This window comes from Magnolia sinica, chromosome 11 (assembly GCF_029962835.1).
Source record: "Magnolia sinica isolate HGM2019 chromosome 11, MsV1, whole genome shotgun sequence".
Classification (NCBI taxonomy): Eukaryota; Viridiplantae; Streptophyta; class Magnoliopsida; order Magnoliales; family Magnoliaceae; genus Magnolia; species Magnolia sinica.
In genome coordinates this window covers 18,216,528-18,230,049 of record NC_080583.1, presented here as the reverse complement: position 1 = coordinate 18,230,049, position 13,522 = coordinate 18,216,528, and the positions used below count along the sequence as shown (strand labels likewise).

Here is a 13,522-nt window from a genome sequence, read left to right as displayed (position 1 = left end):
TTTCTCAGCGGGAGGGACTGGAGTTGATCTTTGGGATGTACAGTGCATTGCAGGAATTAACAAAAAGTATATTCTGGAGCCCCAATGCCCCATTACATCCCCAAAGCCAAAAGATACGGTGGGACATGGAAGATTTCTTAAAGAGATTTCTAGAGAGCTCCTCTTCCCAGATCCCCTGCCTACTTTTGGGTGTAGGGTACTCTCTCTCTCTCTCTCTCTCTCTCTCTCTCTCTCTCTCTCTCTCTCTCATAGTTTGCGCATGTGTAGGTGTGAACCCTAGTGACAAATATCCTTCTAGGGAATTTCTTAGAAATTTTCAAATTTTGGGTTTTTTCTTTCAATATTATTAGGAAATAGTACTAAAAAAATTTAAGTACTTATTGTAAATTCATCATCATCATTACATCATATAAGCCTCATCTCAATTAATGGGGCGGCATCATGAATCTTGTTTTTCCATTCCATTCTATCAATCAAGGCCCATAATTTCAGTTAGAGCAAAGTTCACTAATTCTTTTTCATATTACCCCTACCCATATTTGAGACTCCCCCTTGCTTTTTAAAGCCTTCAACTTATATCAATTGACTCTAACTATCATAGTTCTTAGTCTAAATTGTACATAACCAAACCATTTAAGGACTACTTTTCCTCATTTTATTGTCTAGTTGAAGTAGGGAAGGACATGATTAGGTCGATCACCATCTTCCTTGATCGAGAAACACCTTGATTTCACAAGGCACTCTTGAATCCACAATAGAAAATTCTCGAATCCATGAGAGATTTTTTTATTTTTATTTTTTTGTTTTTTTATTTTTGGAGAATGTGGACTCATGCCACAAAACATTCATTAATCATGAAAACTTTACAACCTTTCAAGTGGGTCCCAACAAAAAGGTTTTAGACCTCACTCCTCGTGTAGACACAAAACAAAAATGGGAAAAACCAGGCTGGGAGGGGGCCAGAGACAACATCCGACTCAAGCCACCACTAGCTCTATACAACGCGACCAAAAGCTAGAAAGAAAGGGAAAAAAGGCCGGCCAGAAGCAGCCCCAATCATGAGTGCCTAATAACCCCAATGCCGTCATTGTCCAGAACAATAGCACCCCTCACTAACCTTGGGAGTTCTGACCAGGATCCATAGATTCTATTTGGGCATCCGTCACTAGCTAATCTGGCCAAGTCGTCAGCCACCGAGTTCCCTTCCCAGAGAATATGATTGAAACTGAGATTGAGGTTCCTGCGCAATTGCTGAATAGCACCTAACTTGTACTAGATGTTCCAGGAAATGTTGGCCTGAGGCTTGTCAACCACATTAGCAATGAGTTTGGAGCCAGTTTCTACAATAATGTTAGGAAGACCCAGCTTGTAGCATATAGTTAAACCATCAAGCATGGCCGTATTCGTGGATTACCCGTAGCTTCTGTGGAATGCAAAGATGGTCTTGCCATGGTGGTCCCTACAAACTCCCCCACCACCACTCTCCCCTGGATTCCCCCTAGATGAGCCATCAACATTAAACTTCAACCATCCTATAGGGGGTTTTGACCATCTGACTATGACAAGATTGCCTATAGGGGGAGGATCGACATTCGGGATCCGAAGGGACTGAAAGGTGATCGAGTCTGCTAGAGAGTTCTTGTCTAGGGCTTGAACAGTGGAGCCAATCTCTCTCAGCCAGTGAGAGATGTTGGAGAAAATGCAAGAGACTGACATCGTGCGGCCTTCAAATCAGCTAAATTTTCTACTGATCCACATTTCCCATACGATAATGTAGGGGATGAGACCAATGAGGATAGAGACTCTATATTTTATGCTAGCTATAGCTGTCCATTAGAGAATTCTCTGAGAGATGGACTGATTGGGGCATAGAAGGGATATCAAAAATTCACTTAAAATGGCCCCAGACGTTGCACGCCACACTGCCACAGCTGAACAGGTGGTCCAGGCCTTCCACCGCCCTATTATCCTGGCGCAACAAAGCTCTCTGCCGCTGGCCCCTGTTCAACAGAGAGGGATGCTAATCGTCAACGGAGGTAAGGGGTTGGCTGAGAAAGGGGACTCGTCCTGCAGCATTCACACATCGACGTCAAAGCAATACCGACCCTTTGGACAGTCGCATCTACTGGGACTGCACCATGGAGAATTTTCCAACTGAATATACCCAACTTTGAGGGGAGAGCTATGTTCCATATCCACTTAGTCCAATGGAGGTTGGACTGTCTAGGCCGATTTGAGAGTGAACTTACCTTAAGCAGATAGGTCCCAGATCATTCTGTCTTTCCTGTTAGTGAGAGTGATAGGGGTAGCTGCAACAATCTACATAGCAGATGGGGAGATGATGTGGTGGACCTCAGACAGCATTCTGGCATCAGGCTGAGAGAAAATTCCTTGACAGTGACATTCAGCAAGTTCGGCGAAATAGGAGTTTCGAACGCACCAGCTAGCAGCCCTCTTGTCGTCCAGTTCCTGGTCTAAAAATTGATAGACCCTTCTTCCACAAGCCACCTGAAGTGCTGCAGAGTGAATGGGAGAATTTTGAAAAATATCCTTCCATGCCGAGGATGAAACAGAGCCATTCAAGCCTTTGTTATCTAACAGCTTTTGAAAATATTTTGCTGAGAAGAAATTGGCCCAAAGAGACGTCCCCTGGAGCATGTCATCCTAACCTGATTCTGAATGCATGCATAACATCGCCAAAACTTATGATGCCAAGGCCTCCCTCGTGAAGAGGAGTACATATTTTGGTCCATTTAACCCAATGCCTCTTGTTCTCGTGATCGTAGCTGCCCCAGAAGAGGTTAGCAGTGGCTCTATCAATCGCTTTAATGACTGCCTTTGGGATAGAAATGGCCAATAGCATGTGGATAGGGATGCTAGAAAGGACGTGTTTAATCAACACTAGTTTCGCTCCCGGGTTAAGAATCTTGGTCTTCCATCCTTTAATCTTAATGATAATCTTCTAGGTGAGCTAGTGGAGAAGCAGACTTTGAATTCTACCATTGGTGAGAGGAACACCAAGGTAAATCGTAGGGAGAGGAACTTACTTGAACCCCATAAGGTTGCACAATTTTTGGGATTTACTTCTTGACAATCTCGTTGGAAGGGTGAAGGAAGTTTTAAAGACATTGACCTTCTGGCCTGAGGCTGATTTATAAAGCCTTATAAATCTGAGCAAAGAACGCACATTAGATAAACTGCCATTGAGAAAAAGAATTGCGTCGTTAGCAAAAAAAAAGGTGGGTGATCGTGGGACAGCTCCTGGGAAGCTTATAAGGCTGGCAATTTCTTGAAGAGAACAAGTTGGAGAGGGCCCTACTGAACACTTCAGCTGCCAAGATGAAGATGGACAGGGATAATGGGTCTCCTTGCCTTAGACCTTTACTATATTTGAAGAAACCAAAACTTTTACCATTTATGATGACGGAAAACCAAATGTTTGTCCAGCAATGTTGTATACAGCTAATCCAATGCCGATCAAACTTGAATTTTTGAAGGACCCGCGTAAGGAAGCCCCATTTCAGATGGTCATAGGCCTTTTCCATATCAACTTTGATGATCAAATTGCCTCCAAAAACTTTTCAGTCAATCTCATGGGCCATCTCCCTGGGTATAGTGATGTTCTCAACTATGGATCTCCCTTTGACAAAAGCAGCTTCCTATAATCAGATCTGGAAGGGTGAGGGCCAGCCTATACGCCACAATCTTGGAGAAGATCCTTCATGATACAGTTGCTTAGGCTGATAGGAAGAAAATCTGTAATGAATTTCGGGGTCTTCTTCTTTAGTATGAGACAAATCTAGGTGCATTAGAAGGCTTGGGGGATCGATCCTCCTGCATAAAGTTTTTAGCAGCTTTAAAATTGTCATTACCTATAATGTCCCAGCAAGAGGAGTAGAAGGATCCTCCAAATCCATTCGGGCCTGGGGCACTGTCCATTGGAATAGATATGGCAACTTCTTTAACTTCTTTTTCCGATAAAGGTTTCATCAGCCCTCTCTATTCATTTGGTCTGTCATGGCTTGCGGGATGCAATAAAAAATGTCTTCATCATAGCTGGTGGCTTCAGAAAAGAACAGATCCTTATATTACTTTTCAGCTTTATCGACAATGTCCTCGGTCTTCTCAATATTCTCACCCGTTACCCTTTTCAGGTCCTTGATTTCTAATCTCCTCCGACTGTCAAGCACTGAGTCCTGAAAGAATCTTGTGTTCCTATCACATTTGTCAGCCAGTTAATCCTTGATTTTTGCTTCTTGAAAATTTCCTCTTGAAGATAGGCCTTTTTAAGTTTAGTGTGGCCTAGATTGAGCTTAAGGGTGTCAGCTTCGAATTTTGTAATATAAAGATTGAATTCAGCCTTAGTTATTACCTCATTCTACGCATCTTAAACGTTTCTTTTGACATCTCCAAAGACCTCTTAGTTCCAAGTTTTCAGGACTGACTTCAGATTCTTCATTTTAATGAAAAACTTGAACATTGGCGAAGCAACTATCTCAGTATTCCAGGATGCCTTAACAGTTGCCAAGAAGTCATCGTGCTGCATCCACATGCGCTGGAATCTGAAGGGGCGAGGGCAGCTTGCCGTATCGATTTGAAAGGAGAGAAGCATGGGAGAATGGTCAGAAAAGGATCTCATAAGATGGTCTACTTTGCAGCCTAGAAAGCTTCTCATCCAGTCAGAATTGATCAATGTCTAGCCTTGCCCATCTACAGTTAGTGCCCGTTCTGTTATTACACGAAGTGAATGGGGAGCCCGAGTATCCTGCGTCCATCAACCCTGCTTTAATAATTGCTTCCTGGAATTCTGTCATAGCTGCCGTCAGCTGCATTGGGCCTCCTAGCCTTTCGTCTGGGCTGATCATGGTATTAAAGTCCCCGCATACCAACCAAGGACCCATCGTAGTGTCGGAAGTGCATCTCAATTTATCCCATAGCACTTTCCTCTAGTCTCTAAAGTAGCTAGCGTACACTGTCGTGATGAAGAAAGGGAATGGGAGAGTCTCCCCTGAGATGCTGATAGTGATGCATTACCTATCTGCTCTGATAGTTTGGACTCGAAAATGGCTCTTAGCGAGAATCCAAATTTTCTTATCCACGACGTCTTTAGCAATTTGGTTGTTGAACCCCAATTTAGTAGCTACTGCTACTCGTTTTGACTCCCTAAGCATAGGTTCTTGCAATAGAAGAAGCCCAATGTTATGTTTACGAATCAGCCTTTTTAAGAAACGGGCAGTTTGGGCATTGCCTACCCCCCTCACATTCCAAGATAAAAGACTAATCATCAGTAACCTAGCCTTTTTACCTAGCCCGTTTCTTCAAACTCTTTAGCCTCTGACTTTTACACTTGAGACAGTTCATTTTCAAAATAATTTTCCTCTCCTGTTTCGTCTTGGTTGAGTCAGATCCGTCATGCTGAGAGCTGTCACTAGAACTAATGGTGCTTGTTTTAATCGGTGAAGATTTTCCTTGGATGTCCACCCATAAGTTGAGGGCCTCCCAGCAATTTTCCCTGATAAATGTTGTTAGACTGCTAATCCCCAGTTCCCTGTCCTTCCCTGATCACTGCCATGTTCTACACTCACTTCTGATTCCCTGTTGATTTCTTGATGTCCCTGTTTAGGTGATCCTACTGAGAGTTGGGTCTGGGAGTCGCTGAGGGTCCTTGGGTTTTGAGTCCGAGTTGCTAGAGTTAATTTTAGTTGTCTTACTAAATTCGCTCTGGCCGCATCCTGAGTGACTGAATTTTCCATGAACATGTCCTTAATGCCTAATAGCCACCCTTCCCATGCCACCATCATGTCGAGTGTTGGATGGATCCATTAAAGGGGTGTGGATGGGTAGCCTATGTGCTGATTTGGCTGATTTTGGATCCGATAAGTGACCTAGTCAATTCTCTTCTGGGGTTCATTCCTGCCATGGGAGTTAACCTGCTACTGGTTGCTGATGTCCTGGCTACTGGTTGTTGATGTCCTGGTTGTCGTGGGGTTCAATGGGTTCACATTGCTGCTGGTTGCTGGTGTCCTAGGGGTTTGAGTTTGCTATCAGCTTGTGACGGCCTGCTCTGCAATAGACATCCATCAATTGAGAATTATCTGAACCTCGTTGCTGCGCCTGCCGAGCGAATGGTGTAAGAGGAGGCAGCATATCCATAGTCTGAGGGTCCACTATTGGACGAGGTACCCTGGGCACCGTGGGTTCTAGCAAGGCCAAGGGTATTAGGTCCTCACTCTCCCTGGCAAGCTGTTGGGGATTAGCCTTTTGCATTGCCAGAGTGGCATTTGATTGAGCAGGTAGAGAGCTTTTATCTTGACTATCCAGGAAGAGCTCAGAGTTTGGCCTGCCCCCTAATTGGTCCTCTACACTGACATACTGATTGTTGGCAAACAATTTGATAACCCACTGTTTTGTTATTTCCTTGGCGTTGGTGGACGAGGCTGCCACAATAACTTCCAATGTTCTTAGCTGATCACCAAGTTCAAAGTAGACATAAACTAGGAATGATCTTCCGTCGACAAGCAAATTTATCATTTTGAAGAGAGGGCCATCAGGGTGGGGAATGATTTTTGCCCGAGAGAACCAACGGTTTGGGCCTTCCATCTGATTTTGATCTAGTTCTATGACAGAGCCCATACGTTCTGTAATGCTGCCTATGGTATGTTTGCTCCAGGCAAGGATGGGGATGCCTTCTATTTGGATCCAGAAGCCTCTTCCTGGAAGCACCATAGCAGGGCCCCAAGATCGAACATTCTGAAATCCCATTTTCTGGTGGAGAGGCATGTCTCTCGAGAAAGAGATAACTCCTTCCCTGGATTTAAAAAATAGAATGTAGGATGTGAGGGATATTCAGAGAATGTCTACCTGGCAGAGGTGGAATGAAGAGGAGCTCAGATGGTCTTTAATGGTGCTGGTAGCGTCACTTGATCCCGGTATTTCCCTAACCATCGCATAGGACAAAGAGGCCCTTCCCTAGTCAGAGATCCATTTTGGAACTTTGACAGAATGGGTGGATGGGGGAGGGCAAGGAGGGTGAAGAGCGTCCTTAAAAGATGTTGGGGCAGAGCAATTGGTTGAGGGCAGGGATTGTTGAGCCTTCTGAGTTTGAAAGCTCTGGGTATTGGCGATGGGCTGTTTTGACTGAGGCTGAACAGGGGTAGGCCCTTTCTTCCATGGGGGTTCCTTGCTATAGGGTGCTATTTTTTCAGCCACTGGAGGATTGGGCGATTTTCTCTGGATAGCTTCCTTCACTGTCATTCTTCGTTGGGCCACGAAACGATCGTTGAGCATTTGCTTGGCCGTATCTGCATCCTCCATTCAATGGAATCTGACAAATGCATACCCTCTACTTCTTCCAAAAGTTACGAATGTCGGGATGTAAATCGGATATTTCTCCAAACTGGCCGAACCTGGTTTTTAGTTCATCCTCTGCAATGGTGAAAGATAGATTTCCTACGAAGAGGCTGTGACCTCCCTGTTTTGATCTACTAAGTCGGACTGGTTGCCAGTTGTCGTCCATATTCAAGCAACCCAAATCGTCAGTCGGTGTCCATATTCAGGGTGGACTGATTTTCTTTGGAAGGTAATCCTAAACAAACCCTAAAACATAATCAAAAGAGTCCTAATTGAATAAGGAAACAAATTTTAAAAAATGTGCAATTAAATTTTTACATCCGTCGACCTGTCGTCGATCAATTGAATGGGCTAAAAAACATCTAGGTTGCATGTCGACTAAAACTTATTCGGAAGATATTGTGTCACTGTGGGTGTACCTCCTTTGGTGCCTACAATAGCCACCTCACTATTTAGAAGTCAACATGATCCTGTGTAACCCAATTTGCTTAATCTACTTCATCATCTGCAGGGTGCTCCAATTTACCAACATTTGGGTCTTCATCAGCATTTTCAGCACTACCATCATTAATGACGAGGTTAATTACTTGTTGTTGGGAAAAAGTGTTTGATAGGTGACCCGGTTGGCCACATCGATAGCAATGACCATTCATCGGCCGACCATAAGGGTTTGAGATCCTATTCGGAACTTAAGGGTACCCCCTACAAGTTCTTTTCTCTTGGCCTGCGGTACTCCCTATGAAGGACCCGCAGCGGATACCCTAGTAGTAGGATAGGTCCGTGTGTTGGAATGCTCAAGCTGCACTTCCACTCTAGTGGCCAACATAATCACCTCATTCATCATGGATCACAACATGCAAGCCTCCGTTTAATCAGGCGACTCGTTGAGATTCAGTTTTGACTAAATCATTTTGTATTGCCAAACGGTAGAACTCCTCAACATAATCTCTCACCGTTCGACTGCCGAACCAGAAATTTTGGTACTGCTAGAACAATACTTGATTATAGTCACTAGGGTGGAAACGTCTGCACATTAGTTGCCTCATTCTCTACCCTGTGCAGATTGGTGCTTTCATTTTCCTTATCCGTGTGAGCTGAGGTTGCTCCCACTAAGCCGAAACTCCGCCCTTCAACTTATATGTTACCAATTTGACACTCTTCTCTTTGGGGATTTCCATGTAATCAAAGAAATGCTCGATTTCAAGTAGCCAATCGAGGAAGTCCTTAATGTAGAGTTGGTCATTGAAACTGGGAAGATTGACCTTCATCCTGAATTCTCGATCAATCTGATGTACCTAATCGCTACCTTTGTGGGGTATTGGAGGATCATGTCATCGATCCCCTCGTCAATGTATTCCACATATTCTAGCATGATCCCGTGATTCCTTGTGGGCATCGTCCTGCTATCATTATGATTGCAAATTCAACGCCTATCAGAGGCGGATCATCGCCACGAACACGAAGTTTCCCTAGAGGCTCCATTATGCGATTGATGGAAGCTTGCAGGCCTTGCATGGCTTCCTGATTCTCCCACTACAACGCTTCAAAAGCTATTGCTATTAAAGGACGATTTCCTGGATAACTGTCCATAGAGTTATTGTCCGACCTGTCGTTAGAAGCCATCGACTCAAGGAAAAGTGTCGCTCTAATACCAAATGACATAGTGAAGGATGTGATGAGGTCGATCACCATCTTCCTCGATCGATAACCACCTTAAATCAACAATACACTCTTGAATCCATAAAAGAAAATTCTCAAATCTATGAAAGGTAATAAAAGTTTCTAAGGAATTTTAATTGATTGATGATGACAAAAAAATGAGTTTAGCATGTTTAAATAACCCTAAAGCAACCCTAAAACGTAACCAAAAGAGTCCTAATTAAATAAGGAAACAAATCCTGAAAACACACGAATTTTCACGTTCATCGACTAGCCGTGTCGATTAGTCGAACTGGCTAAAAAACATCCAAAGACTAAAACTAAAAATTCCGTGAATTTCAACCTTTCAAACAGGGCCTTTGACTTGTCGACCAGATCTGTCAACCTGTCAAAAATTGGCAGAACTTGTCCAGCAACAATTCTGAAATTTATGGTGGAATTTTAACCTGTCCACCTGATGATCTGTCAACTGGTCGAACTATGCTGAATTCTTAACTCTTGCTTGAGCTCCTCTCTAAGTTTATTGATTCATGTCCTACATCAATTGGTGATTAGTTCCCTTGAATATATTAATTTCTAAATAAATCCTTCTCCGTGCTACCACTTTCCAATCTCTACATCCTCACTTCAAATATGCTCAATTTATAAACATGTTGCCCTTAATTGCTCACCATAATCATGGCTAGTATTATAACTATCCTACGATTTACACTTTTCTTATAAATTAATAGAAAATTTGAAAATTTTAGATACATAACTATATAATAAATTAGTCAAAATTAAAAGATTTTGGCATTTCCATTGGGATGATTTTGCAATAAAATTGAGAAAATATAGAGCTGCTGACATTTTGAAAATACCATGGTATTATTAGGATAATATCATTTAACTTCTTTATTATTATTATTATTATTATTATTAGTGAAAATGCCACAGATTTAATATCATTTATTATTTTAAAAATTTTTTAAATGAAAATGCCACAGATTTTCAAAATCAGGCAATGTTAGTCAACAGTGTTGTGACCAAGAATTGATCGTGGAGGTGCTTGGATAATAATATGTCATGTCGCCCATCAAATCATAAGTTGTGCAGCTACTGGGAACAGAGTTCTTAAACTAAGCTGAGGGAATGACCTTAACAATCTTGTTTCATCGAGCTGATTTTCAACCATGGACCACTTCATTGTTTTGGTGTCCATTTTATATCCACTGGTCCAAAACATTCCATATCCACAGGTCCACTAACATTGGACCAGTAGGATTTACAGTCTATGATTGATCTTGAATGGCCCCAAGATTTGGATGGTCATCCTTAAATGCTGCGCGCGCCGTGTGTGTATATATAATTGTACCCAACATGGCCCATTTTAACTGAGTCCTAGTAGATGGACTCAACCCAAACCAATCTGGACCACATTCATCTACACATAGTGATGATCAGAACCATCGGTTCAACACCAGTTCGTAGCATCCAAAATATTGAGGTTCCGATCCCCATACGGTCTCACCATGTGGTCCCCTCTAGATGAAAAGATCTCTTGAGGAATCTTGGAGCAACTAACCATCGATATTTCGCAGGAGTATTGGCAGTTGCTCTCCTATTATTGGGCTGATGATGCAAGTGTTAGAAAGGCTCTCCACATCCGTGAGGTACAATCTCCCGACCTTTATGATGCATTTTGGTGCAACTCTTGCTTAGCACACATGCACACTACGTTAGGCACATGTGTCGACACATGTGGGACATTGGATCCAGATATTAGGTGGGACCCACTTTGTAGATACCATGGCACAAAAATCATTTTAGTCCACTCATCAGGCATGGCGGCACAGCTACATTGTGACTGGGGACCGATGGTAATTTGCATTGCCTCCATCCGAACGTAACATATTCAAATTCCATGATGAAAATAGGGGACGATCGGTGAATGGCTACGGTGCAACAGAGAGCTGGCTTATGTTTATGAGGTCAACAGCAGTGTAAAGTACCATCTCAACCTGACCACGAGAGGTTACCGGGCTCTGATATATAGGTGAACGTTCCTTCTACATCTTACGTTTTATTCAACAAACAAGAACATGATCATACACCATTATCGGCGGTCAGGTTGAGAGAGAGAGAGAGAGAGAGAGAGAGAGAGAGAGAGAGAGAGAGAGGGGGGGTTGTTAGGGTTATAATTAATCACGTTCGGGGGGTCCTTTGCCGGCGCAAAGGAGGGGCTACATGTTAGGCGCCAGTAAAAAGGTGCCGGCAATGCCACACTTTCTTATAGTGTGATACTGATATATTCTCTCTTTGTTTTTTCTTTTGTTTTTTTTTTTTTTTTCCCCTCCACACAGCGGTGATCACGACTTATTGATTCCATTTGTGGGGACAGAAACATGGATAAGATCGCTGAATTTCTCAATAGTTGATGATTGGCGACCATGGGCCGTTGATGGCCAAGTTGCTGGGTGAGTCCCACTTTTTTAATGGGTTGGATCAGTAGTACATTTCAATACTTTGAACTATGATTTGATTTTGGAAGTGAACTTTGATAATTGGGACCATCCAGGGTTAGAATCCAGGTAAGCCCAAGCCATTTGTTTTTATTTTTGGGCCGGCCTATTTGACCACCAGACCATGATCATCATAAACTGGCCTCATCCTGGGTCTAACTCAGGGGTGGAAAGTTTCAGGCCTAGAAAGGCTTCAGGCCCAATTTGATTTAGAGCTTTTATTCTTTTGACTGATTGATCTAGGCCTATATAACTTTTTTCCCCTTTCTTAATTCGGGCGTCGGCCCTGAATTTAGACCCAGACATGGCCTAATAGGCCTGATGTAAAGACTGATGTTGCAGGTTCCAATAGGGTCTTGGGCTGGGTTAGCCCATGGTAGGCCTAATCTACCATTGGATAATTACTTATGTATTTTAATCTCACAGGTACACAAGGACCTATTCCAACAACTTAACATTTGCAACCGTAAAGGCAAGAAATTCCTCATCTTGACTCTTAGATGTCTTTCTCACGCAAAGAAGAATAAAATGCATGAATATAAGAACGATGTCTGATCTAGTATGGCTTTTGTTCGTTTGGATGCAGGGAGCGGGCCACACGGCTCCAGAATACAAGCACAAGGAATGCTTTGCAATGTTCCACCGTTGGATTTCCCATAATCCCCTATAATTACCTCATTTCCTTTCATTTTAGAGATCAAATGCCCATCATTTCCATGCATGGACTGCCGAATTCTCCATTGAACATGGTCAAGAGAGTGTGGGCACATTGGCATCTTCTAAAAGATTTTATAAGCTGGCTATGGTGGCCCAATCAATGCCCCCATTATAATAGCTGGCTATGGTGGCCCACTCAATGCCCCCATTATAATCTTGAAGTCTCACAAGAGTATAGGTACTGTTTGGATGCAGAATTGATTCCCTTGACAATAAGGTTAGAAGGAAAGCCAAATGTCTAATGTTGGACTAGTCCTACTTTATTTAGGCTATGTTTGGATAAGATCTCTTTGGAAATATTTATATTTATATAATCAAGATTTTGGTGGGCCATGCATAAAAATTTGGATAAGATCTCTTTAGAAATATTTATATTTATATAATCAAGATTTTGGTGGGCCATGCATAAAAATTTGGATAAGATCTCTTTGGAAATATTTATATTTATATAATCAACCGAGTGGAAGTCATATGAGACTTATCTAAGTCTTAGAAGCATGAGGCTAATGTTGTTGGATGTCTTAAATCAATTCAACAATAGGATCTGTCAATGCCATCGAGCATTGTTTGATGCCATCGAACAACTACTCAATCCCATCGAAGAAATTAAAAATTTCTCCAATTAGTTGATGGACTATTTGGGGACCTGTTCGATGCAATCGAGATTAGTCTTGATGCCATCGAAACTTAAGTTCAATACCATCGAGACCCATCGAAGTGCAATAGAGAAATTTTGATTTTTCATCTTGAACTGTTTTGGTGCTTGTTCGATGCCATCGATGTCGGCTCAATTTCACAGACGTTATGTCAATGCTATCGATGTCCCATCGAAGGTGTCATTGAACGTATTGCGCAGAGTTACGCAGAGTTGCGTATCTGCGAGATTTGTTTCCGATTTCGATTGTGATTCTTCCTAAGGCTATATATAGGGGGGTAATCGGGATTGAGGTGTATCTCAGAGCTTTCCAATTCATTCATAAGATTTCAAGGGTGTAGCTTGGGGTGATTCAAGGCTTGTTCAAATCAGGCATTCTCTAAACTCTTGTAATTTCTAATTTCATAGTGATTGTATGTCGCTTTTTACCGTAGTTTTTTTTTTTCCCGAAAGGGTTTTTACACGTTAAATTCGGTGTGTTTACATTGTGCTTGATTGGTGAGATTGGATTACTCACTTGATTCATCTTTGTGTGCTTCTGCGGTCCCCCAACAAGTGGTATCAAAGTAAACATTGGGGCACTAGCTTGAATCCGAAAGTGGGTATCAATGGCTGCCAATCCTAAATATGATGTTGAGAA

The 13,522-nt window shown here is 42.5% G+C and overlaps 1 protein-coding gene across 1 annotated transcript in view; it reads left to right on the top strand.

The window, feature by feature from the left end:
- Positions 1–12,323, top strand: part of LOC131218041 (serine carboxypeptidase-like 17) — a 97,953-nt gene extending 85,630 nt beyond the window's left edge. The window contains exons 9-14 of the mRNA XM_058212723.1: positions 44–196; positions 10,590–10,661; positions 10,926–11,044; positions 11,352–11,465; positions 11,937–11,982; positions 12,097–12,323. Of these exons, the coding sequence (XP_058068706.1) occupies positions 44–196; positions 10,590–10,661; positions 10,926–11,044; positions 11,352–11,465; positions 11,937–11,982; positions 12,097–12,180 (588 nt within the window). The 3' untranslated portion in view covers positions 12,181–12,323. The remainder of the gene's footprint in view (positions 1–43; positions 197–10,589; positions 10,662–10,925; positions 11,045–11,351; positions 11,466–11,936; positions 11,983–12,096) is intronic.
- The last annotated feature ends 1,199 nt before the right edge of the window (positions 12,324–13,522 follow it).